Raw genomic sequence first — 27,250 nt, 5'->3', positions numbered from 1 at the left:
TAAGTAAAATGCTTCTTACACTATAGGTCAATGTTTTAATGCTCTGATGTTGAAAATACAGTTTTGTTAACAATTAATCACATCTTTCGACATCATCAGCTACCCCCGGCCCTCCTTCCACACCATGGGTTACGAATGTCACCCGAGAGAGTATTACTGTTGGATGGCATGAACCAGTCACTAACGGTGGCAGTGCAGTCATTGGATACCACCTGGAAATGAAAGACAGGAATAGCATATTATGGCAGAAGGCTAACAAGATGCTCATTCGCACAACTCACTTCAAAGTCACCACCATCAGCGCTGGCCTTATATATGAATTTAGAGTTTATGCAGAAAATGCAGCTGGCATTGGAAAAGCAAGTCATCCTTCTGATCCAGTCCTTGCAATTGATGCTTGTGGTATGTATTCCCTAGAAAATAAAGAAACCCAACCATTCAAGTTGTGCTTCCCACCCCGTGATATTCTGTCCTGTGCAGATCCAAAACAGCTGTTATTCATTAGCAATACTCTTACGTTTCCTACTGCAGAACCACCAAGAAATGTTCGTGTCTCAGATATTTCCAAGACTGCTATCACCCTGTCATGGCAGAAGCCAGCATTTGATGGTGGTAGCAAGATCACTGGATACATCGTAGAAAAACGTGATCTTCCGGATGGCAGATGGACAAAAGCTAGCTTCACCAATGTTATTGAGACTCAGTTCACAGTATCTGGTCTGACACAGAATTCCCGGTATGAATTCCGGGTCTTTGCTAAGAATGCTGTTGGTTCCATTAGTAATCCCTCAGATGTTGTAGGTCCTATCACATGTGTTGATACATATGGTAAGTGTTTTGCAATGATATACTGAGAGTATTTTGTGGTACTAGGAAGCTTAAAGGAAGCACTGTTTTGTAGAAACAGTATTTTAAATACAGAAGGGTAGTTTACAGTGATTGATTCAATAAGCTTGAATGACTGCGAGCTATTTGGGTACAATCGTAATGAACATCTTTGGCTGTATCTGCATTTTTAAAGTCTTATGGTGTCTTCATTCTCTGAGTAACAGAAGTCTGCCCATGCCCCATGGCCAAAGGGGTTATATTTATGCATGTGGTTGCCTTTTCCTGAAGGTCTTTCTGCCTCTAGAACCAGGATTAGTTCTAGCTTGTTCTAGGTCTTTGATTTCTTATACATGCTATCTTTACTTTGATCTGTATTTATAAAATGCCGGTAACTATTAGATTAAATAAAGTACTATTATTTTTATTTTTGCTAAATAGAAGTCCAAAATAAGTAAGTTTTTAACTTATTTTTTCTTAAGGTGCACCTGAAATCGATGTGCCACCAGAATATACAGAAGTGGTGAAATATAAAGCAGGAACTTCTGTTAAGCTAAAACTAGGCATCTCGGGCAAGCCTATACCCACAATAGAATGGTTCAAAAATGGCAACGAGGTACAAACCAGTGCACTAGTGTCTATTGAAAACACAACAGAATTTGCTTCTATTCTCATCAAGGATGCAACTCGACTCAACAGTGGCACGTATGAATTAAAACTGAAGAATGCCATGGGTTCAGCATCAGCCCATGTTAGAGTACAGATACTTGGTATGTCCTGAGATACAACTGTATTATGCTACTAAGCAATAATTCAGAAATAAATACTTAATATCTTCTTTCTTCTGCCTTCCACAGACAAGCCAGGACCCCCAACTGGACCTATACAGTTTAAGACAGTCACTGCTGAAAAGATTACAATAATGTGGGAGCCACCAGCAGATGATGGTGGCGCACCTGTAACACACTATGTTGTTGAAAAGCGGGAGACAAGTCGGGTTGTATGGTCTTTAATTTCTGAAAAACTGGAGGGGTGTATCATAACTACAACAAAACTCATCAAAGGAAATGAATATGTGTTCCGTGTCCGTGGTGTGAACAAGTTTGGAGTTGGTGATTCACTGGAGTCTGAACCCGTTGTAGCCAAAAACTCGTTTGGTAAGAAACGTATAAAATAACTTATAACTTAATTGCCCTGTGATTATTTGTAAGTAGTACTGATCTACTGACATTTTTTTTTTCACTCAGTTACACCTGGACCACCTAGTGTACCAGAAGTCACAATGATAACCAAGAATTCTATGACTGTTGTCTGGAATAGGCCCGCTGTTGACGGAGGCAGTGAAATATCAGGATATTTTCTTGAGAAGCGTGACAAGAAGAGTCTGAGTTGGTTCAAGGTTACTAAAGAAACCATTCGGGACACAAGACAGAAAGTAACAGGTCTGACTGAAAACAGCGAATACCATTTCCGAGTTTGTGCTGTCAATGCAGCTGGACAAGGTCCATTCTCTGAAGCTTCTGACTTCTACAAAGCCGCAGATCCTGTTGGTAAGATACAACGTGCAGTATTTCTAACTGGTTAGAAATTAATGGACAATGCATAATTAGGATGGGATTGCACCAATGTAACTGCGGGCAGAATTTATTGCTCTTTAGGATTAATTGTAAATATGGTTTCTGATTTTTTTTCCCCCTGTAAACTACCACTTACAGATAAGCCAGGATCACCAACAAAGCTGAAGGTTGTGGATACAACCAAGACATCTGTCACCCTTGGCTGGATTAAACCTGCTTATGATGGAGGAAGTCCAATTACCAACTATGTGGTGGAGAAAAGGGAAGGTGAAGAGCAAGAATGGACTGTAGTCAGTAGTAAGGGAGAAGTGAGGACAACTGAGTATGTTGTATCCCACCTTCAGCCAAGTGTTAATTATTATTTCCGTGTGTCTGCTATAAATTCTGCTGGACAAGGAGAGGCTATTGAAATGACGGAACCTGTTCAAGCTAAAGATATTCTTGGTACTGTACTTTCCAGTGATTTATCATTTTTCTGTGCTTCATTTTTTTTTCAAAGCATTTCTTATTGTACATTCCAGGTATGCACTATTAATTTTTATTTATTTCCACAGTGGCACCAGAGATTGATCTGGATGTTGCTCTCCGGACCTCTATTGTTGCTAAAGCAGGTGAAGATGTGCAAATAATGATTCCATTCAAAGGAAGACCTCCTCCAACAGTCACATGGAGAAAGGGTGACAAAAATCTTGGGACTGATGGAAGATATATTATCCAGAACACAGAATCATCTACACTACTTACTATTCCTCAAGTTACCCGAAATGATACAGGAAAATATGTTCTTACAATTGAAAATGGAGTTGGAGAAACGAAATCATCATTTGTGAATGTAAAAGTACTTGACACACCATCTGCCTGCCAGAAGCTGCAGCTAAAGCATGTTTCTCGTGGCACAGTTACACTGGTATGGGAGCCACCTCTCATTAATGGTGGGTCTGAAATCACAAATTATGTTGTTGAAAAAAGAGATGCTACAAAGAGGGCTTGGTCAACTGTAACAACGAAGTGTTCTCATACCACCTTTAAGCTAACTAACCTGTCAGAGAAGACTGCATTCTTCTTCCGTGTTCTTGCTGAAAATGAAATTGGACTGGGTGAACCTTGTGAGACATCTGAACCAGTGAAAGCTGCGGACATACCTGGACCTGTAAAAGACCTAGCCATGAAAGATTCTACAAAGACTTCTGTTAAACTGCAGTGGAGCAAACCTGATTATGACGGTGGTAGCATTATATCGGACTATGTTATTGAAAAGAAACTGCAGGAAGAAAAAGAATGGACATATGCAGGCACAAGCAAGAGCTGTGAATTTGAAGTTGAAAAACTTAAAGAGCTTTCTGTCATGGAATTCAGAGTCTTTGCTAAAAATGAAAAGGGCATGAGTGATGGTGTTACTGTTGGGCCCATTACAGTGAAAGAACATATAATAACACCTGAGGCTGACCTTTCTGATATTCCTGGAGGTCAAATTGCAGTAAGAATTGGACATAACCTGCACATTGAATTGCCCTATAAAGGTAAACCTAAGCCATCAATGAGCTGGCTCAAGGACAACCTCCCTCTTAAAGAAACTGAACATCTTCGGTTCAAGAAAACTGAAAACAAGATAAGCTTAAGCATCAAGAATGTGAAAAAGGAGCATGGTGGCAAATATACTTTAATTCTTGATAATGTAGTCTGCAGAAAAACATTCACAATCACTGTCATCACTCTTGGCCCGCCATCTAAGCCAAAAGGACCTTTAAGACTAGATGAAATCAAAGCAGATAGTGTAGTTTTGTCATGGGAAGCTCCTGAAGATGATGGGGGAGGAGAAATTACTGGCTACAGTATTGAGAAGAGAGAAACTTCACAAATGAACTGGAAGCTGGTGTGTTCAAGTGCTGCAAGAACAACTTTCAAAGTACCAAACCTTGTTAAAGACACTGAATATCAGTTTAGAGTGCGTGCAGAAAACAGATATGGAGTGAGCCCACCTCTTGTCTCAGCAGATGTTGTGGCAAAGCATCAGTTTAGACCACCAGGTGCCCCAGGCAAGCCTGTTGTATACAACATAACCTCTGATGGAATGACCATATCTTGGGATGCTCCCGTTTATGATGGTGGTTCAGAGATTATTGGATACCATGTTGAAAAGAAGGAGAGAAACAGTATTTTGTGGCAGAAGGTTAATGTTGCATTAATTTCTAGCAGAGAATACAGGATTACTGGACTGCTTGAGGGCCTGGATTACCAGTTCCAAGTATATGCTGAAAACACTGCAGGTCTAAGCCGAGCTAGTGAGCCAAGCAAGTTTACTTTGGCAGTCTCTCCAGTGGGTGAGTGAATGATCAATCGCTCAGTCAAGAAAATTCTAGTCTTGTAGACTATGGTGAGCAGTAATAAAAATAAATTGTAATTATTTTCCTTTCAGACCCGCCTGGTACTCCTGATCACATTGATGTCACCAGGGAAACAGTCACCCTTAAATGGACCCCCCCACTGCGTGATGGAGGCAGTAAGATTGTGGCCTACAGCATTGAGAAACGACAAGGAAGTGAAGACCGTTGGCTCAGATGTAACTTTACTGATGTCAGTGAATGTCAATATACAGTTACAGGACTCAGTTCAGGTGATCGATATGAATTCAGAGTGCTTGCAAGAAATGCTGTTGGTACAATCAGCCCGCCTTCACAGTCTTCAGGCTATATCATGACCAGAGACGAAAACAGTAAGAATTATTTCTTAATATGCTTTTATTTAGGTACTGAAGCCAGCTAGATCTTCTGGCTGTACTGATTGGAAATGGGAGGCCAAGGGGGGAAGAACATGTGACTGAGGTCCTTCCAGTCAACTCAGAACATTTCTGTTTGTACTCCAAGGTGGTAGGGTCTAAATTAAAGATCCAAATCTGGCAGACATATGTGATCAGTTGCTGAAAGGCATGGCACTCTACATTTGTGTTGGATAAGTGGCAAATGCAAAGTCGGAAAGAAATCATAAACTGTAATATTCTGATGCACTGAGTAATTTAGAAATGAAAATGTGCCTCAGGTAGCTTGGCACACGGTAACAGCATATATTAATGGTGTCTTTCACCTATTCTTAATATGATGCATTGTATGCTTACAGGAAAAATAAGTTTATAGTTCATACAATAGCTATAGTTCATATAATTTTTAGAGAATGACATTTTCTAAGTGAAAGAATTCTATATATAACAATCTTTTATAAATAGTACATTAAAAAGAGTATCAGGAAAAAATACTTAGCTATATGGGAATTGAATTATATTTTCCTTTTTCAGTTGCTCCAACAATTGAATTTGGCCCTGAGCACTTTGAAGGCCTTACTGTTAAAGCTGGAGAGAGCATTAAACTTAAAGCTCTAATCAAAGGACGTCCAGTACCTAAAGTGACATGGTTTAAGGATGGTAAGGAGATTGAGAAAACAATGAATATAGAAATAACTACAGCTATTGGATATAGTACAATCTTCATTAGAGATGCCTCCCGGGATCATCGTGGAATATATACAGTAGAAGCCAAAAATGCATCAGGCACTAAACAAGAAGATATTACCTTCAGAGTACAAGGTACTGCGCCAAACACTTTCAGCATGCTTTTTAAAAGTAGTAAGTTATTCTAAGTGCCAGCATTCATAATTCTCAACCTTTAAAATTGCAGACACACCAGGAAAAGTTGGTGGACCAATACGATTCACAAACATTACCGGAGAAAAAGTCACTTTATGGTGGGAGCCTCCAGCTAATGATGGTTGTGCTTCTATTTCCCACTACATAATTGAAAAACGCGAAACCAGCAGGATTGCTTGGGCATTAGTTGAAGATAAATGTGAAGCTTGTACCTACACTGCACTTAAACTAATTAAGGGCAATGAGTACCAGTTCCGTGTCTCTGCAGTGAACAAATTTGGAGTTGGCAGACCATTGGAGTCTGATCCAGTTACTGCACAAATACCTTATAGTAAGTTTCCACCTCATTCTATAGAAAGAACTGTGGAGTTACCATCTTGGTTTTCTAATGACTTTTTTCTTTTTTTAGCTCTCCCTGATGCACCAGGAACTCCAGAGCCTACGAATGTAACAGGAGACAGTATCACACTCACATGGGCAAGACCACAATCAGATGGCGGAAGCGAGATAAATGAGTATATTCTAGAAAGGAGAGAAAAGAAGAGCATGCGCTGGGTTAAAGTATCCAGTAAAAGGCCCATTACTGAGAACAGATACAGAGTAACTGGCCTTATTGAAGGCAATGAGTATGAATTTCATGTCATGGCTGAAAACGCTGCAGGAGTTGGACCTCCAAGTGACGTTTCAAAGCTGATTAAGTGTAGAGAACCAGTCAGCCCACCAAGTGCTCCTAATGTTGTAAAGGTGACAGATACATCAAAGACTAGTGTAAGCTTAGAGTGGACCAAGCCAGTTTTTGATGGAGGAATGGAAATAATTGGGTACATCATTGAGATGTGCAAAGATGATCTTGAAGCATGGCAGAAAGTAAATGCAGAGACTGTTATTGCTACAAAATATACTGTTGTTGATTTGGAGGCAGGAGAACACTATAAATTCAGAGTTAGTGCTGTCAATGGTGCTGGCAAAGGAGAAAGTTGTGAAGTTGCTGCTTCAGTCCAAACTGTGGACAGGCTGTCTGCACCTGAAATAGATATCGATGCAAACTTCAAGCAGACTCATATCGTAAGAGCAGGTGCAAGCATTCGGCTATTTATTGCCTTCTCTGGAAGACCTGTTCCTACTGCTGTGTGGTCCAAAGCAGATGCTAATCTTAGCTTGCGTGCTGACATTCAAACAACTGATTCATTCAGCACATTGACTGTGGAGGAATGCAATAGAAATGATTCCGGCAAGTATGTCTTCACTGTGGAAAACAACAGTGGAAGTAAATCTATCACATTTACTGTCAAGGTTTTAGACACACCTGGTCCACCAGGTCCTATTACATTTAAAGATGTGACTCGAGGATCTATTACTTTAATGTGGGATGCTCCCGTTCTGGATGGAGGTTCACGTATTCATCACTACATTGTGGAAAAACGGGAAGCAAGCCGTCGTAGCTGGCAAGTGGTGAGCTCAAAATGCACTCGACAAATCTTTAAGGTCACTGATCTGGCAGAAGGTGTACCATATTACTACCGAGTGTCAGCAGAAAATGAATATGGTGTAGGTGAACCCTGTGAATTAACAGAACCCGTTGTAGCCACAGAAGAACCTGCTCCACCTAAGAGACTAGATATTGTTGATACAACAAAATCTTCTGTAGTTTTAGCTTGGCTTAAACCTGACCATGATGGTGGTAGCCGTGTTACTGGATACCTTCTTGAAATGAAACAAAAAGGATCTGACTCCTGGATTGAAGCTGGACAAACCAAACAACTTACTTTCACTGTTGAAGGCCTTGTGGAGAACACTGAATATGAGTTCCGGGTCAAGGCAAAGAATGACGCTGGCTACAGTGAGCCGAGAGAAGCTTTCTCTTCTGTTATTATTAAGGAGCCACAGATTGAACCAACAGCAGATCTCAGTGAAATAAGCAGACAGCTCATAACATGCAAGGCTGGAAGCACATTTACTATCGATATACCAATCAGTGGGCGCCCAGCTCCAAAAGTGACATGGAAGCTTGAGGAGATGAGGCTGAAGGAAACTGAGAGAGTGACCATCAAGACAACAAAAGACAGAACCACGCTGACTGTAAAGGACAGTATGAGAGGTGACTCTGGTAAATACTACCTCACACTTGAAAACACTGCTGGTGTGAAAACATTTACTGTCACAGTGGTAGTCATAGGAAGGCCAGGCCCTGTCACAGGCCCAATTGAAATATCATCTGTCTCTGCTGAATCCTGTGTGTTGACCTGGAAAGAACCTGAAGATGACGGTGGCAGTGACATTACAAACTACATTGTAGAGAAACGTGAATCTGGCACAACAGCATGGCAGCTAGTAAATTCCAGTGTAAAACGTACACAGATCAAAGTCACTCATCTCACAAAATACCAGGAGTACAGTTTCCGAGTAAGCTCAGAAAACAGATTTGGTGTCAGCAAACCCCTTGAATCAAAAACAATAGTTGCTGAGCATCCATTCGGTAAGTGAAACACATTTCAAAATTTGTTCTTTTCCTCTGGCTGAGGCATTTCTAATAACTAACATTTTCCTCCCCATCTTTTTTGTGTTTAGTCCCACCAAGCCCACCTACAAGGCCAGAAGTCATTTCTGTGTCTGCAACTGCCATGGCCATCCGCTGGGAGGAACCCTATCATGATGGTGGCAGCAAAGTCATTGGATATTGGGTTGAAAAGAAGGAGCGCAACACCATCCTTTGGGTGAAGGAAAACAAAGTGCCATGCTGTGAATGCAATTACAAAGTCATGGGATTGGTGGAAGGACTAGAATATCAATTCAGAACCTATGCTTTAAATGCTGCAGGTGTTAGCAAAGCTAGTGAAGCTTCCAGACCTGTAGTGGCTCAAAATCCAGTTGGTAAGTATTACTTTTAGAGTTATGTTGTTATTTAAGCTAAAATAGAATTGAATTTCTCATTTTTCTGTTTTATTCCTCCAGATCCACCAGGAAGACCAGAAGTAACAGATGTCACCAGATCTACAGTGTCGCTGAGCTGGTCAGCACCCCTTTATGATGGTGGAAGCAAAATTATTGGATATATTATAGAGCGCAAACCATATAACGAATCTGGTGATGGACGCTGGCTGAAATGCAATTACACCATTGTCTCAGAAAACTTTTTTACTGTATCAGCTCTTAGTGAAGATGAAGCATATGAATTCCGTGTACTAGCAAAGAATGCTGCTGGTGTGATTAGCAAAGGATCTGAATCAACCGGTGCTGTCATTTGCAAAGATGAATATTGTAAGAAATGTTCACTTGGAACAATTAAAATCATAATGTACTATTTTTAGTACTATCATGTAATTTGGTTTTAATCTCTTTTTCCTTATGCCAGCACCACCAAAGGCTGAACTCGATGCCAGACTGCAGGGAGAAGTTGTGACCATTAGGGCTGGATCGGATCTTGTTCTTGATGCAGCCATTGGTGGGAAACCAGAACCAAAAGTTTTCTGGTCCAAAGGTGACAGAGAATTGGATCTATGTGAAAAGATATCTCTGCAATACACCAGCAAACGAGCCATTGCAATTATCAAGTTCTGTGACAGAAATGATAGTGGAAAATATACTCTAACAGTTAAAAATGCCAGTGGGATGAAACAAATTTCTGTTCTTGTCAAAGTGCTTGGTAGGTATCACATAACTAATAGCCATACTTAGTATACTAAAGAACCCACATTCTTTTAATTAAGATGCTTTTCCTTAGCTGCTAGTAACAATACTTATTTTCATCTCTACCCAGACTCACCAGGTCCATGTGCAGGTAGAATCACTGTTAGCAGAGTAACAGAAGAGAAATGTACTCTGGCATGGAATATTCCTCAGGAAGATGGAGGTGCACCAATCACACACTATATCATAGAAAGGCGTGAAACCAGCAGACTTCACTGGGTTATTGTTGAGGCTGAATGTCAGACTTTATCATGTGTGGTAACAAAACTTATTAAAAATAATGAATACATCTTCCGTGTGAGAGCTGTCAACAAATATGGACCAGGTGTTCCGCTTGAAACAGAACCTGTGATTGCCAGGAATGCTTTCAGTAAGTATTACTGCCTTCTATTCTACATCAGAATTTGTGGGATATTTCTCATAGATAAACAATTTGTTAAATAATAATTTTTTTGTTCACCTTCTTTTTTTAAAAAAAAAACAGCTATCCCCACACAGCCTGGTGCTCCTGAAGAAGTGAGTGTCGGCAAGGAACATATCATTATTCAGTGGACGAAACCAGAATCAGATGGTGGCAGTGAGATTCAGGACTATCTTGTGGACAAACGTGAAAGGAAAAGTCTGCGCTGGACACGAGTGAACAGAGATTACACTGTTTATGATACCAGATTGAAAGTCACTGGTCTCATGGAAGGCTGCCAGTACCAGTTCCGTGTCACTGCAGTGAATGCTGCTGGGAACAGTGAGCCTAGTGAAGCTTCACAATACATGTTATGTAAAGAACCATCATGTAAGTTACCACACTGAAAACATAGTTTAATATTTACTTATAATAATAGAGCATAAACCCACATTGTCACTTCAACTAAGATACCCAAAACCACATATGATCTCACGGAACTAGCTAGTATTAGAATAAACTTAAAAGCAGTTATAGTTCATTTTAAATTCATTTCCTGGCATTCACTGTTTAGGAATTGTTTTTAACTGTAAAATGTTTCCTGCACCAATCTGAAATGCATTCTCTTCTTTTCAAAGATACTCCCGCACCACCTTCAGCTCCAAGAGTTGTGGATACTACTAAGCACAGCATAAGTTTAGCATGGTCAAAGCCCACATATGACGGTGGTGCTGACATCTTAGGGTATGTTCTTGAAATGAAAGAAGAAGGTACTGAACAGTGGTATCGACCCCATACAACTGCCACTCTGAGGAATGCTGAGTTCACCGTGACTGGTCTTAAAACAACCCAGAAATACCAATTCAGAGTTGCTGCTACAAATGTGAATGGTATGAGTGAATATAGTGAATCATCAGCAGAAATAGAACCTGTGGAAAGAATAGGTAAAGACTTAATGTATATTTTAAGGAATAATTATATTTTCCTTTAAAACTACTAAAAGATTAATTAATTCCATGTTTCTTACACCCTTCACCAGAAATACCTGAGCTTGAGCTTGCTGATGATCTGAAGAAGACAGTTACAGTCAGAGCTGGTGGTTCCCTGCGCCTAATGGTCTCTGTATCTGGCAGACCTGCTCCCGTAATCACGTGGAGCAAACAGGGTGTTGACCTTGTAAGTCGAGCTATTATTGATACTACAGACAGCTACACTCTGCTTATTGTGGATAAAGTTAATCGGTATGATGCTGGAAAATACGTCATTGAGGCTGAAAATCAATCAGGAAAAAAATCTGCTACTATTTCTGTAAAAGTGTATGGTAAGTACTGCTACAATTGTACATGGGCATTACGTCACTCATAGCGCACATTGCTCAGGAATAAGGAAGTCATTCATTTCCAAAGGAAGTTTGCAGTTTAAATAACATGAGAATGTTTGGAAAGTCAGAGAAACAATCTAATCCAAGGGAAATACATAGTTTCTAAAGCTGTGCTAGTTTATAAATCAAAAGCCAGTGTTGGGGTTTTTTTACGCAAAATCAGTCAATTACTCTAAAAGGAAAGAATACAGAACGTAAAAAATAATATTTTTTTCTTTTTTTTTTTTCTTTTTTTTTTTTTTTTTGTGTTAGATACACCTGGTCCATCAGCTGCAGTGAAAATTAAGGAAGTATCAAAAGATTCTGTGACACTTACTTGGGATATTCCAACCATTGATGGTGGAGCCCCAGTCAACAATTATATAATTGAGAAACGTGAAGCTTCCATGAGAGCTTACAAGACTGTTACTACCAAATGCAGCAAGACATTTTATAGAGTTACTGGACTTCTAGAAGGAGCTTTGTATTATTTCAGAGTTCTACCAGAAAATATTTACGGCATTGGTGAAGCTTGTGAAACATCTGATGCAGTACTAGTATCTGATGTCCCCATGGTACCACAAAAACTCGAAGTGATTGACACCACTAAATCAACTGTTACTCTTGCATGGGAGAAACCACCACATGATGGTGGCAGCAGATTGACTGGCTATGTTATTGAGGCCAGCAAAGCTGGAACAGAAAGATGGTTGAAGGTAGTGACACTAAAGCATACTGTCTATGAGCACACAATTATCTCTCTCAATGAAGGTGAACAGTACTTGTTCAGGGTCCGAGCACAGAATCAGAAGGGAGTGTCAGAACCACGAGAGATTGTCACAGCAGTGACAGTACAAGACCAAAAGGGTAGGTATCTACTGTTAAAAATATCAAGGTGAACCTTACATCAAATGAATGAGATATTTATAAAATGGATATTTAAAATATCAATGATGTGCTTTTCTTAGTTCTACCAACAATTGACTTTGCTGGAATACCTCAGAAGACAATTCATGTACCTGCCGGCAAGCCCATTGAGTTAGCAATTCCAATTGAAGGACGACCACCTCCAGCTGCATCTTGGTTTTTTGCTGGTTCTAAACTAAAAGAATCAGAACGCATCAAAATGGAGACTGTTGCCAAAATGGCTAAATTAACTGTGCGTGAGACCACCATACATGACACTGGAGAGTATACGCTTGAACTGAAGAACACAACTGGAACAGTTACTGATACAATAAAGGTTATAATTCTTGGTAAGGGTTTATGAAAATAATCATCCATGATCTTTCTCCATCTGAACTTTGTTACATCAGCAATATGATTCCTTTTCTCCATTTTTTTTTCTTTTAATTTTCTTTTTTTTCTAGACAAACCTGGACCACCTGTTGGACCTATCCGAATTGAAGAAGTTGATTCAAATTATGTAACCATCTCCTGGGAGCCACCTGAGCTGGATGGTGGAGCTACCCTTAGTGGCTATGTGGTAGAACAGCGCGATGCTCATCGTCCTGGATGGCTGCCAGTTTCAGAGTCAGTAACCAGGACAATGTTTAAGTTCACCAGACTTGTTGAAGGTGCAGAATACGTGTTCCGTGTGGCTGCTACAAACCGCTTTGGAATTGGATCTTACCTGCAGTCTGAAATTATAGAATGCAAGAGCAGATTCCGTAAGTCTGAATTTTTGCTTACTCTCTACCTTTAGAAATAAAATATAAATTTAAATAGGTTTATATTTCCACACATAGATAAGACTTTTCTAGGTGTTACTACTTCCTGTCACCAGATAAATCGTTACATTATGACACACAGTAGTCTTGTTATATTTCCAGAGAAAAAATGCCATGCCTAAACTATATAGGTATAATAGATGCACTGCACAGAACCTGGACGGTAAACTTGGATTTTCTGCTCAGGTCTACCATTAGTCTTACAAATTCCTTTACCCCATTACAAAAACAGGAATATTTCACTGGCCTAGCTTGTAAAGTACTTTGATATTTGCTAATAGAAAGAGTTTGCTAGGACATTGATATTACATTGTCATTCACAATATGTTGCATATTACTAATGTGTAGAATCATTTGATGCTTTCTTAACTAATTCTGTGTTATGTTTTTACAGGTATCCCTGGTCCTCCTGGCACTCCAGAAGTGTTTGATATCTCTCGAGATGGCATGACATTAACATGGTATCCTCCAGAAGATGATGGTGACTCACAGATTACTGGTTATATTGTGGAACGCAAAGAAGTTAGAGCAGATAGATGGATCCGTGTAAATAAAGTTCCAGTCACTATGACTCGTTACCGTTCCACTGGGTTGGTTGAAGGATTAGAATATGAACACCGAGTCACAGCAATCAATGCCAGAGGCACTGGGAAACCCAGCCGTCCTTCCAAGTCTGCTGTCGCCAGAGATCCAATTGGTAAGTAATTTCCTACATAGACTAAGCACATTACGGCAGAAGGGAATGATATTAGTAAAATTTACTTGCTTTTTTTAATTTGGAAATTTATCTGGGGATATTAACAAATGAGATTCTGACTGGAGAAAACCAAGAAAATATTATTGAAAACCTTTCATTCTAAGCTTTCCTGTGTAAATCCTACAGACTTAATACAGATCATATGGTGCTAATTAGCATTTGTTACATCTTTTCAATATTCATAAAAAAGACCCTACCCACCCCCTCATCTGATCATCTCTTCCAGCTCCTCCAGGTAAACCTCAGAATCCAAGAGTCACTGATACCACAAGAACATCTGTCTCCCTGGCTTGGAGTCCACCAGAAGATGAAGGTGGTTCTAAAGTCACTGGCTACTTAATTGAGATGCAGAAGGTTGATCAAGTTGAATGGACCAAATGCAATACTACACCAACCAAGATTCGTGAATACACCTTGACACATCTCCCACAGGGAGCAGAGTACAGATTCCGTGTGCTAGCCTGTAATGCAGGTGGGCCAGGAGAACCTGCTGAAGTGCCAGGAACAGTTAAAATAACAGAAATGCTTGGTAAGACACTTCAAGTCTTAACTCTCATTGAAAGTTGTCCTAAAAAAGTACTTGCCTAAGCAGGTATGACATTATCTGTAAAACAGACATAGCATGACATGTTAATTTTGTTTACAGAATATCCTGACTATGAACTTGATGAAAAATACCAGGAAGGTCTCATGGTGAGACAAGGTGGAGTTATAAGGCTTACAATACCCATTAAGGGTAAGCCCATCCCAATATGCAAATGGACGAAAGAAGGACACGACATCAGCAAGAGGGCCATGATTGCGACTTCTGATACTCACACAGAACTTGTGATCAAAGATGCAGAAAGAGAAGATTCAGGCACCTATGATTTGGCACTTGAAAACAAGTGTGGCAAAAAAGCTGTATATATTAAAGTCAGAGTGATTGGCATTCCAAATCCACCAGAAGGGCCACTTGAGTATGATGATATACAAGCTCGTTCTGTCAGAGTAAGCTGGAGACCTCCTACAGATGATGGTGGTGCAGATATCCTAGGTTATATTGTTGAGAGACGAGAAGTACCAAAGACTGCCTGGTACACTGTTGACTCTAGAGTGAAGGGGACATCACTAGTGGTGAAAGGGCTCAAAGAGAATGTGGAATATCACTTCCGTGTTTCTGCTGAAAACTATTTTGGTGTTAGCAAATCTCTCAAATCTGAAGAACCAGCAGTGCCAAAGACACCTCTAAGTAAGTCCCCTTTTAGATTTTCTTTTTGATAACTAGATTATGGTTTTAAAAGTGCAATAGTATATGCAAATGTTTTAATGCTACATCACTATTATTTCTATTATTTCTGTTATTATAATTATTAACAGATCCTCCAGAGCCTCCAAACAACCCACCTGAAGTGCTTGATGTTACAAAGAGTTCTGTCAACTTGTCCTGGTCCAGGCCTAAAGATGATGGTGGTTCTCGTGTAACTGGCTACTACATTGAACGTAAAGAGACATCTACAGAAAAATGGGTGCGGCATAATAAGACACAGATTACCACTACAATGTACACCGTCACTGGACTTGTTCCAGATGCTGAATATCAATTCCGTATCATTGCTCAAAATGACATTGGTGAAAGTGAAGCAAGTCCTGCTTCTGAACCAGTTGTATGCAAGGATCCATTTGGTAAGAAAATGTTTGCACTAACAGATCTTCTGAAGAGCAACTTAGTGACATTACAGAGGAATTTATTTTCTGTATCTTTTCATTTTCAGACAAACCAAGCCAACCTGGAGAAATTGAGATCACTTCTATATTTAAGGACAGCATCACATTAGAATGGGAGCGACCTGAAAGCGATGGTGGCAAAGAGATCCTTGGCTATTGGGTTGAATATCGCCAGTCTGGAGAAAGCACCTGGAAAAAATGCAATAAAGAACGCATCAAGGATAGGCAGTTTACAGTAGGAGGTTTACTAGAGGCTACAGAATATGAGTTCCGCGTTTTTGCAGAAAATCAGACTGGCCTCAGCAGGCCTCGAAGGACTGCAATGGCAGTGAAAACTAAATTAACATGTAAGCAAAAATATATTGTCATACTTGCTGTGATATTGTTGTGATTTGCTGCGTCATAAACCACAGTGCTGCACTTAACATGCTGCCTATTTGGTTTACATGTTATTTGCCAACATGGCTGTCCTAAAGCACAATCTTTCAAGTATAAGAGGCACAAGTATAAATGAAAATTAATTACCAGTAATATAGTAATAGAGGACAATTTCATAGTAAACGTAATTTTTTTTAAATTTTCTTTGTCATAGCTGGAGAAGCACCTGCCATAAGAAAAGAAATGCAGGATGTTACAACCAAACTGGGTGAAGCAGCTCAGCTGACATGCCAGATTGTTGGGAGACCTTTGCCTGATATTAAATGGTACCGCTTCGGCAAAGAACTGGTGCAAAGCCGAAAATACAAAATGTCATCTGATGGACGCAACCATACACTGACAGTAATAACAGATGAACAGGAGGATGAAGGTCTCTACACTTGTATGGCTACCAATGATGTCGGAGAAATCGAAACTAGTGGCAAACTACTATTGCAGGCTCCTCCTCAGTTCCATCCTGGCTTCCCATTGAAAGAGAAATACTATGCAGGTGCAGGTGGCACCCTCCGCCTTCACGTTGTGTATATTGGCCGACCAGTACCAGCAATAACTTGGTTCCATGGCAACAAACCTTTGAGAGGATCAGAAACGGTTACTATTGAGAACACAGAGCATTATACTCATCTTGCTATTAAGAATGTCCAGCACAAGTCTCATGCTGGGAAGTACAAAGTGCAACTCAGTAACATATTTGGAACTGTTGACACTGTACTTAACGTGGAAATACAAGGTAATTAATTTTATTTTCAGTATTTTTGTGGAATATTTTCTCAAATATTTGCCGGTAAAAGAACTGTAAATATTGTGCTTTTTCTTTTACAGATAAGCCAGATAAACCGGTAGGGCCAATTGTTATAGAGTCTATACTGAAGAATTCTGTGGTGATAAGCTGGAAACCACCAGAGGATGATGGAGGTGCTATGATAACCAATTATGTCATAGAGAAACGTGAAGCCAAGGAAGGAGCAGAATGGCAACTCGTATCTTCAAGCATTTCAGGCACAACCTGTAGAATTGTTAATCTAACTGAAAATGCAGGCTATTATTTCCGTGTTTCTGCTCAGAATACATATGGCATAAGTGAAGCACTGGAGGTTTCATCAGTTGTTGTTATGAAGCCTCCATTTGGTAAGTGGATGCCAAAATAGCAATTTCTGTATGTCCCTGTAGTTACTAAGGCAAGCTCACTTCAGTTTTTGACTCTTTTTGCTCTTTACAGAAAAACCAGGACAACCTGGTCAGCCAGTAGCAAGTGCTGTCACAAAGGATTCTTGTGTTGTCTCATGGAAGCCACCTGCAAGTGATGGCGGTGCAAAGATTAGAACTTATTATCTTGAGAAGCGTGAGAAAAAACAAAACAAGTGGATTTCTGTAACAACAGATGAAATTCGTGAAACAGTCTATTCTGTGAAAGATCTTGTTGAAGGTCTTGAATATGAGTTCCGTGTAAAATGTGAAAATCTTGGTGGTGAAAGTGAGTGGAGTGAGGTATCACAACCAGTCATTCCAAAGTCTGATGTACCGATTCAAGCTCCACATTTCAAGGAAGAACTAAGGAATCTGAATGTGAAATTTCAAGCTAATGCCACATTTGTCTGCAAAGTCACTGGTCATCCTAAACCAATTGTCAAGTGGTACAGACAGGGCAAAGAAATCTTGCCAGATGGTGAAAAGATCAAGATACAGGAATTCAAGGGTGGATATCACCAGCTGGTCATCACAAACGTAACAGATGATGATGCCACAGTATATCAAGTTAGAGCTACCAACCAAGGAGGATCTGTGTCTGGCACCGCCTCCTTGGATGTTGAAGGTGAATGAAGGGTCTTGATTCCTAAGACAAATTATTTTTAAGCTTTGAATATTTAGACTATTCATGCTCTTCTCATGTACGTTTGGTCATGTGTTTTTTTTCCTTCCTCTCTCTATTCCAGTTCCTGCAAAGATTCACTTGCCCAAGAATCTGGAAGGCATGGGAGCTGTTCATGCCCTCCGAGGGGAAGTAGTGAGCATCAAGATTCCATTCAGTGGCAAGCCTCACCCCGTGATCACATGGCAGAAGGGACAAGACCTCATCGATACGAATGGACACTACCAAGTCATTGTTACACGATCATTCACATCTCTTGTCTTCCCAAATGGTGTTGACACAAAAGATGCAGGGTTTTACATTGTTTGTGCCAAAAACAGATTTGGAATTGATCAAAAAACAGTTGAATTAGATGTGGCTGATGTGCCTGATCCACCAAGAGGTCTGAAGGTAACTGACATTTCAAGGGATTCAGTCAACTTAACCTGGAATGAACCAGCTACTGACGGCGGAAGCAGAATCATAAACTACATTATTGAGAAACGTGCTACAACAGCAGAGCGATGGATTCGTGTTGCCCAAGCTCGTGAAACACGATACACAGTGGTGAACCTATTTGGCAAGACCACTTACCAGTTCCGTGTGATTGCAGAAAACAAGTTTGGCCAAAGCCAGCCTTCTGAACCTACTGATCCAATTATAACAAAGGAAGATAAGACCAGAGTAATGAACTATGATGAAGAAGTTGATGAGACCAGAGAAGTCACCACAGTTAAAGCAGCTCACTATTCTACAAAGGAACTCTATGACAAATATATGATTGCAGAAGAGCTTGGACGTGGGCAGTTTGGCATTGCACACCGCTGTGTTGAGGCAGTTTCAAAAAAGACTTACCTGGCCAAGTTTGTCAAAGTAAAGGGTGCTGACCAAGTTTTGGTAAAGAAAGAAATTTCCATTCTAAACATTGCCAGGCACCGAAACATCCTGTATCTTCATGAATCATTTGAGAGCCTAGAAGAATTGGTTATGATCTTTGAATTCATTTCTGGAGTTGACATCTTTGAAAGAATCAGCACAGCTTCATTTGAACTGAATGAAAGAGAAATAGTAAGTTATGTACGCCAGGTCTGCGATGCACTAGAATTTTTACATCGCCACAGCATCGGACATTTTGATATTAAACCAGACAATATTATTTACTTCACAAGGAGAAGCTCTGTAGTTAAAATTGTTGAATTTGGTCAAGCCAGGCAACTGAAGCCTGGAGACAGCTTTAGACTCCAGTTCACTTCTCCTGAATATTATGCACCTGAAGTACATCATCATGATTTGGTCAGCACAGCTACTGACATGTGGTCAGTGGGTGCTCTAACATATATACTTCTCAGTGGCATTAACCCTTTTGTTGCTGAAACAAACCAACAAGTTATTGAAAATATTCTAAATGCTGAGTACAACTTTGATGATGAAGCGTTCAAAGACATAAGCATTGAGGCCATGGACTTCATTGATCGCCTACTAGTAAAAGACAGAAAAGCTCGGATGACAGCTGCTGAAGCGCTTAACCATGTCTGGCTAAAACAGCAGACCGAAAAGACCAGAACTAAAGTCATCAAGACCTTGAGGCACAGGCGTTACTACCAAACTCTAGTAAAGAGAGAGTGGAATACAGTTGTGTCAGTAGCCCGCATTTCCTGCGGAGGCGCGATTAGGTCTCAGAAAGGTGTAACGGTGGCTAAAGTTAAAGTTGCACCAATAGACATTGGTCCCATTGCTGGACAGATAAAGCATACTGTTGCAGAAGAAGGAGGGCATGCAAAATATGTATGTAGGATTGAAAACTACGATCAGTCCACACAAGTCACATGGTACTTTGGTATGAGGCAATTAGAAAGCAATGAGAAATATGAAATCAAATACGAAGAAGGTGTGGCAACCATGTATGTCAAAGACGTTTCTAAAGCTGATGATGGTACCTACAGATGTAAGGTAGTAAATGACTATGGTGAAGACAGCTCTTATGCAGAACTTTTTGTTAAAGGTGTGAGAGAAATTTCTGAGTACTACAGATGCAGAACTGTTAGGAAAGTGAAACGACGGGTTGATACTATGAGACTATTAGAGCGTCCACCAGAATTTACTCTTCCTTTGTATAACCGCACTGCATACGTTGGAGAAAATGTCAGGTTCGGAGTAACTATAACAGTTCACCCAGAACCTCGCTTAACATGGTTCAAATCAGGCCAGAAAATCAAACCTGGTGATGATGACAAGAAGTATACTTTTGAATCAGACAAGGGTCTTTATCAACTTGTCATCAACAATGTCACTGAAGAGGATGATGCTGAATACAGTATTGTGGCACGCAATAAATATGGTGAAGACAGCTGCAAAGCTAAGCTGACTGTGATTCCACATCCACCTCCAGCAGATGCCACACTAAGGCCAATGTTTAAAAGACTGCTGGCAAACGCTGAATGTCAAGAAGGCCAAAATGTCAGTTTTGAGATCAGGGTATCTGGTGTACCAAAACCAACACTGAAATGGGAGAAAGATGGTCAACCTCTATCCTTTGGTCCTAACTTTGATATAATTCATGAAGGTTTAGATTATTATGCTTTGCATATCAGAGATACTTTACCAGAAGACAGTGGTTATTACAGAGTTACTGCTACAAACAGTGCTGGATCTACAAGCTGTCAGGCTTATCTAAAAGTTGAACGCTTGAAATATGTCAAGCGTGAGTACAAGACTGAAGAAGAGCGGGAGAAACATGTACAGAAGCAAATTGACAAGACCTTACGAATGGCAGAAATCCTTTCTGGGGTTGAAGCTGTTCCACTGACACAAACTGCACAAGAGGCTCTCAGAGAAGCTGCTATCTTATATAAACCAGCTGTTAGCACTAAGACCGTCAAAGGTGAATATGAAATTAAGAAAGAAGAAAAGAAGGAAGAAAGAAGACTTCGTATGCCATACGAGGTCCCAGAGCCTCGCAAACATGTGCGCACCTCTCTTGAGGAAGATCAGAGCATTAAATACTTTGTGCCTCTGTCAGACATGAAGTGGTACAAGAAGCTGCGAGACCAGTATGAAATGCCAGGAAAACTTGAGAGAACTGTTCAGAAGCGCCAGAAACGCATACGTCTTTCCAGGTGGGAGCAATTCTATGTGATGCCACTGCCACGCATTTCTGATCAGTATAAGCCCAAATGGCGCATACCAAAGCTAACACAAGATGATCTTGAAATTGTGAGACCAGCACGTCGGCGTATCCCATCTCCAGACTATGAATATTATTACAGACCAAGAAGGCGATCCCTTGGTGACTTGTCTGATGAGGAATTGCTCCTGCCTATTGATGACTATTTAGCCATGAAGAGAACCGAAGAGGAAAGACTGCGCCTTGAAGAAGAGCTGGAGTTAGGCTTTTCTGCTTCCCCACCAAGTAGAAGCCCCCCACGTTTTGAACTGTCTGCCCTTCGGTATTCTACTGCAGGAGCACAGGTCAGTTCAGAGGAAGAAAGAAAAAGGGAACTGAGGTATTCAAGCTATCACATCCCAACTAAAGCTGAGACCAGTGCAAGCTATGCAGAGCTTCGTCAACGCCATGACAGGGCTGCCTACAGACCACCTAAACAAAAGCAAAGGATAATGGATGAAAGAGAGGATGAAGAATTGCTCCGTCCTGTTGGCATTGCTCAGCGACTCTCTGAATACAGGAGTGAGCTCGAATATATGGCAGAGGAGGAAAAGAGTAGACTCAGGAGAAGGAGGGAAAGAGAAATAACTGAGATCACATCAGAAGAAGAAGAAGAAATAGAAATGGTGCAACACGTTCACAGGGAATTTTCACCTCCCTCTAGACTACTGAGAAGACGACGATCTCTTTCTCCAACTTACATTGAGTTGATGCGTCCTGTATCTGAATTAATTCGACCCCGCTCACGGCCTCCTGAAGAAAGTGAGAGAAGATCCCCAACACCAGAGAGAACTCGACCACGCTCACCTAGCCCAGTTTCTAGTGAAAGATCACTCTCTCGGTTTGAGAGAATGGCAAGATTTGATATATTTTCTAGATATGAGTCCATGAAATCTGCTTTGAAAACTCAGAAAACTATGGAAAGGAAATACGAAGTTCTGACTCAGCAGCCTTTCACCCTTGACCATGCTCCTCGTATCACCCTGAGAATGCGCTCACACCGGGTACCGTGTGGCCATAATACCAGGTTCATTCTAAATGTTCAGTCAAAACCCACTGCTGAAGTGAAGTGGTACCATAACGGTATTGAGCTCCAGGAGAGCAGTAAGATACATTTTACAAATACCAGTGGTGTATTAACTCTGGAGATTCTCGACTGCCATATTGATGACAGTGGGACATACCGGGCTGTATGCACAAACTACAAAGGGGAATGCTCTGATTATGCAACACTTGATGTTACTGGAGGAGATTACACTACATACTCTTCCCAGAGGAGAGACGAAGTAGTACCAAGGTCAATTTTACCTGACTTGACAAAAACAGAGGCATATGCAGTCTCCTCATTTAAGAAAGCATCTGCTACAGAAGCAAGTTCGTCAGTAAGAGAGGTCAAATCAGAAATGTCAGCAACAAGAGAATCACTTTTGTCATATGAACATTATGCTTCTTCTGAAGAAAAAACTGCTGCAGCTGAAGAAAAATCATTGGAAGAAAGGACTGTACACAGGGCATTTAAAAGCACTCTACCAGCAACGATCCTTACAAAACCACGGTCAATCACAGTTTCTGAAGGGGAGAGTGCAAGATTTTCCTGTGACGTTGATGGTGAACCAGCACCAACAATAACATGGTTCCGTGCAGGTCAACCCATTGTTTCTTCGAGGCGTTTCCAAGTAACACGAACACAGTACAAGTCTACCTTTGAAATTTCTTCAGTCCAAATGTCAGATGAAGGAAGTTACACTGTTGTGGTGGAGAACTCTGAAGGAAGACAAGAAGCACATTTTACTTTGACCATTCAAAGAACAAAAATTCCCGAAAAAACAATTACATCACCTCCAACAGTCAAATCTCCTGAGCCTCATGTGAAGTCTCCAGAGCCAGTTAAGTCTCCTAAACGAGTGAAATCTCCAGAACACATCAGTGGCCCCCCAAAAGCAAAGTCACCACCTGAAGACAAAACAGTACCAGCAGAGAAAGTACAATTACCAACCGCTTCTCCACCAAAGATAAAACAGCATCTGAAAGCAGAAACTCTTGGAGATAAGGTGAAGTTATCCTGTGCAGTTGAAAGCACTGTTTTAAGTGTCAGGGAAGTGGCTTGGTATAAGGATGGCAAAAAACTGAAAGAAGACCATCATTTCAAGTTTCACTATGCAGCAGATGGCACCTATGAGCTCAAAATCCATGAGCTCAAGGAATCTGATAAAGGAGAATACACCTGTGAAATTATTGGGGAAGGAGGTGTTTCAAAAACTAATTTCCAGTTTACTGGCCAAGTATTTAAAAATATCCATTCCCAGGTAAAAGGTGCATCTGAAACTCATAAATCAGTTCAGAAAGAAGATGAGGTGCTTACAGTTTCTACCCAGAAGAAATCAGCAGCTGCAACTGAAGAAAAAGCAGCAGTTCAAGAAGTCATTAAAAAGTCAATTGTTACTGAAGACATCAAACAATTAAAAGCAGAAATCAAAGCTTCAACTAAAATGACAGTGTCTGAAGGGCAGAAAGTGACACTCAAAGCCAACATTCCTGGTACCTCTGAAGTAAAATGGGTGCTGAATGGAGTGGAGCTGAGAAATTCAGATGATTACAGATATGGTGTTTCTGGAAGTGATCACACACTCACTATCAAAAAGGCTTGTAATAAAGATGAAGGCATACTCACCTGTGAAGGTAAAACTGATGAAGGCATTATTAAATGCCAGTATGTTCTGACCTTTTCGAAAGAGCGCTCCAGCGAACCAGCATTTATCATGCAGCCTAAGTCTCAAAATGTCAATGAAGGACAAGATGTATTGTTCACCTGTGAAGTTTCTGGGGATCCTTCTCCTGAAATTGAGTGGTTTAAGAATAACCAACCCGTAAGTATTTATGTAATGTATTTATTTGGAAAATTTGAATTATTCATAAAACTGATCTTAACAAAACAATTTTTCCCCCCTTCCTCAGATTGCTGTTTCATCGCATATCAGAGTAACACGCTCTAAAAACATATATTCTCTTGAGATTCGAAACACAGCAGTGAGTGACACCGGAAAATACACAGTCAAAGCAAAAAATTACCATGGGCAGTGCTCTGCTACAGCGTCTTTGACTGTACTCCGTAAGTTTGTTCTCCAGGTTTTGTGTTCAGACTAATCACAACTTTCAACTTTTTGCTGTGGTACATCTACTAAAACGACTTATGATAAAAGTCACTGGTAATGTTGATTTAGGTATTCTAACAAGTTCCTATTTCTTTTGTGTATTATATATGCAGAACTTAAACAGCACTAGAAATCTTTGTAACATCTATAGAAGAGCACACAGATGCTCTATTACATCAACAGATGCACGTTAGCAGCAGGCTATGAGCAATCCTTCTAGGACAACTGTGTTAAGACCTTGGTGCTGGCAATTACTCTTTCCTCATTTACTAACAGAATCTGTTCCAATAGAACAAAGTAATTCTACAGTTAAAAAGAAATCTTTGGTAACCTAGCCATAACTGAACTGGGTTTAGTATTTTATTGGCTGTACCATATCCCAGTTCCTAGCATCAAGGGGTTGCTATGATTTGCTTGTATGACTGTGCTTGGGTTTAAGGTTGCTATGATTTGCTCGTATGACTGTGCTTGGGTTTAAAGGAAAGCTACAGTGATTGAACTTTTCTGTTGCCTTTTATAGCTACAGAAAAATGCAGTGAAATACAGACTTTCCCACACCATGCTTGTAAGAACTTGAAAATGTTTCACAGTTTCTACAAACATGAACCAACCACACATACAATTTCTCAGTGTCTAATGCCAGTAATGGTTCTAACAGGAAATACTGTGTGATGACCTGTTTCTTCTTAAGTATGTTTTTCCTTCAAGCTCATACATACTAGTAACAGTTCCATTTCCTAGTTGTTTCATTTATAAATTAGTTTGTGATTTGGACATCTTGAATCAAATAATTGTAAACAATCTTACACTCCACTGCAGTTTTCCACTGACAGCAAACTGCGCTGTCTCTTCATTTCTGTAAAATTAACCACACAGGACTGCATGACTTTGTTAATGTGACATTATTGGTTTTTCCTTCTATGTTTGTGATGCTCCCCAGCTCTAATTGAAGAACCTCCAAAAGAGGTAGTATTGAAGACAAGTGGCGACGCAAGCATGCACGAAAGTTTTTCTTCTCAGTCCTTTCAAATGGCTTCTTCTAAACAAGAGGCTTCATTCAGCAGTTTCAGCAGTAGCAGCATGACTGAAATGAAATTTGCAAGCATGTCTGCCAAAAGCATGTCTTCCATGAAAGAATCCTTTGTAGAGATGAGCTCCAGCAGTATTATGGGGAAATCTAGTATGGCTCAACTGGAGAGTTCAACTAGTAAAATGCTTAAATCAGGTCTGAGAGGTGAGCAATACAATTACTGGTAGAGTTAGTGCTTCAAATATCCTGAAGTAGTCCTCAGAGTAAACCTGCTGCATGGCTTAGTGGGAACTGACTAACTTGGTGTTTCTTCTCCTGTTTTGTAAAGGAGTGCCACCCAAAATTGAAGCTCTCCCATCTGATATCAGCATTGACGAAGGAAAAGTTCTCACACTATCTTGTGCCTTTTCGGGTGAACCCACTCCTGAAATAACATGGTACTGCAGAGGGAGAAAAATTACTAGTCAGGACCAGCAAGGCAGATTCCACATTGAAACCAGTGAAGATCTAACCACCCTGATCATCATGGATGTCCAGAAGAATGACGGTGGACTTTATACCCTGAATTTAGGAAATGAATTCGGTACCGATTCTGCCACTGTGAATATTAATATTCGATCAATTTAGAGAGCTTGATCTGTATTATTTACACTTGTCTTTTTACAAGTGATTCATATATGGACTGAAATATCTGATCTGTAAATATAAAAAAAATATTTTTGTACCTACCTGAATGAGACAAAGTCCAGACCTATACATTATGACTTATAGTCATTATTGACCTAAGAATTTTAAACACTTTTTTCACCGACATGTACATACTGTATATAGCCGAAGTTAACGGTTATGAAGTTTTGTACCATTTGTTTTATGACATTTTGAAACGTAACTTTTGGAACTAACAGTTGGTAGGAGAAAGTTTCCTAGCAAACGACTACCCTGCTCAACATATAACTAATTTTTGCGCCTCAACTCATTGTTGATGTCTAAGAATGCCTCAACAGGTAGAGAGGCTCCCTGTTGAAGATTACCTACACCTAAGAGATGTTACTGTGCATAGTATTTCATACATGCACGAATATTTATGTTGAATCAGAAATGTAAGGCATTGGTGATGCTTGCAATTACCCTCCTGTAAGCATTGCTTTAATGTTTTACGTTAGATCTGATTATGTCATAATTTCCATACCTGACTGACAATTTTTGGACAAAGTGCCAGCGGCCAGCACTTTGTTCACCCACTGTCTGCGTGCTGTTTCTGACATATTGACTGCCTGAATAGCTTTTAAAAAGTAACATCACCTGGCCATCCCCTTAATCAACGAAGCTATTTAGGTACTCAAGTGCAGCAGCAGCACCCTCTCGGAGGTTCGTAGGGTGCAGTGATTGAGTTTGTGTGGTAGTATTAGACACCCAGTAGTCGCTTCCGGGCAACTAAGCAACGAACCACAGTTTGAAAACAAGCTGTTGATACAACATCAAATACCGCCCTGCACTTCAATTTGCTTTAGTTCTCCTTAGGTAGTAGTAAATCTTGTTAGCTGTTGAACCTCCTTGAGATAGAATTGTTCAGTTGAAATAAAGCATGCTTTCTGCACCATAAAATCTGTGACTCCTTGTTATTTATTCATTATGCTCTGTTTTTACAGTTCCTGTACTACATTACAGAAAAAGAGCTGCTGAAAGAGAAGTCTAGGTAGAAATACAATTCTCCAGTGTAAACCGGGTAGCCAACTGGTGAAAACTCAGCCATCTATCAGAAACAGCCTGGCCACCAGAAAGTCAGCAAAAAAACCCAAACCAACCAACAAAAAAACCCCGAACTTTTATTTTAAGTTTTCTTCATAGGTTCTTCACTGACAAAGGATAAATTCTAGCACATGCCTCAGCATTAGGCTGTTTTTCTTATCCCTCTGTTAAGTGAGTTTCCAGGCCTGC

The 27,250-nt window shown here is 40.2% G+C and overlaps 1 protein-coding gene across 1 annotated transcript in view; it reads left to right on the top strand.

Moving 5' to 3' along the window:
• Window positions 1-26,917, top strand: part of TTN (titin) — a 240,981-nt gene extending 214,064 nt beyond the window's left edge. Inside the window, exons 285-317 of the mRNA XM_075093587.1 lie at window positions 100-402; window positions 532-828; window positions 1,308-1,595; window positions 1,683-1,982; window positions 2,073-2,375; window positions 2,541-2,846; window positions 2,957-4,723; window positions 4,819-5,115; window positions 5,692-5,979; window positions 6,071-6,370; window positions 6,449-8,515; window positions 8,608-8,910; window positions 8,992-9,297; window positions 9,392-9,682; window positions 9,797-10,096; window positions 10,211-10,516; window positions 10,765-11,070; window positions 11,166-11,447; window positions 11,760-12,353; window positions 12,455-12,742; window positions 12,857-13,156; window positions 13,611-13,913; window positions 14,200-14,502; window positions 14,620-15,204; window positions 15,333-15,638; window positions 15,728-16,027; window positions 16,273-16,848; window positions 16,941-17,246; window positions 17,338-17,931; window positions 18,053-23,997; window positions 24,086-24,239; window positions 25,223-25,516; window positions 25,641-26,917. Of these exons, the coding sequence (XP_074949688.1) occupies window positions 100-402; window positions 532-828; window positions 1,308-1,595; window positions 1,683-1,982; window positions 2,073-2,375; window positions 2,541-2,846; window positions 2,957-4,723; window positions 4,819-5,115; window positions 5,692-5,979; window positions 6,071-6,370; window positions 6,449-8,515; window positions 8,608-8,910; window positions 8,992-9,297; window positions 9,392-9,682; window positions 9,797-10,096; window positions 10,211-10,516; window positions 10,765-11,070; window positions 11,166-11,447; window positions 11,760-12,353; window positions 12,455-12,742; window positions 12,857-13,156; window positions 13,611-13,913; window positions 14,200-14,502; window positions 14,620-15,204; window positions 15,333-15,638; window positions 15,728-16,027; window positions 16,273-16,848; window positions 16,941-17,246; window positions 17,338-17,931; window positions 18,053-23,997; window positions 24,086-24,239; window positions 25,223-25,516; window positions 25,641-25,939 (19,757 nt within the window). The 3' untranslated portion in view covers window positions 25,940-26,917. The remainder of the gene's footprint in view (window positions 1-99; window positions 403-531; window positions 829-1,307; window positions 1,596-1,682; window positions 1,983-2,072; window positions 2,376-2,540; window positions 2,847-2,956; window positions 4,724-4,818; window positions 5,116-5,691; window positions 5,980-6,070; window positions 6,371-6,448; window positions 8,516-8,607; window positions 8,911-8,991; window positions 9,298-9,391; window positions 9,683-9,796; window positions 10,097-10,210; window positions 10,517-10,764; window positions 11,071-11,165; window positions 11,448-11,759; window positions 12,354-12,454; window positions 12,743-12,856; window positions 13,157-13,610; window positions 13,914-14,199; window positions 14,503-14,619; window positions 15,205-15,332; window positions 15,639-15,727; window positions 16,028-16,272; window positions 16,849-16,940; window positions 17,247-17,337; window positions 17,932-18,052; window positions 23,998-24,085; window positions 24,240-25,222; window positions 25,517-25,640) is intronic.
• Window positions 26,918-27,250: the final 333 nt, after the last annotated feature.

This window comes from Phalacrocorax aristotelis, chromosome 5 (assembly GCF_949628215.1).
Source record: "Phalacrocorax aristotelis chromosome 5, bGulAri2.1, whole genome shotgun sequence".
NCBI lineage: Eukaryota > Metazoa > Chordata > Aves > Suliformes > Phalacrocoracidae > Phalacrocorax > Phalacrocorax aristotelis.
The sequence above is the reverse complement of the archived record's forward strand: the minus strand, read 5'-3'. Positions and strand labels throughout refer to the sequence as shown.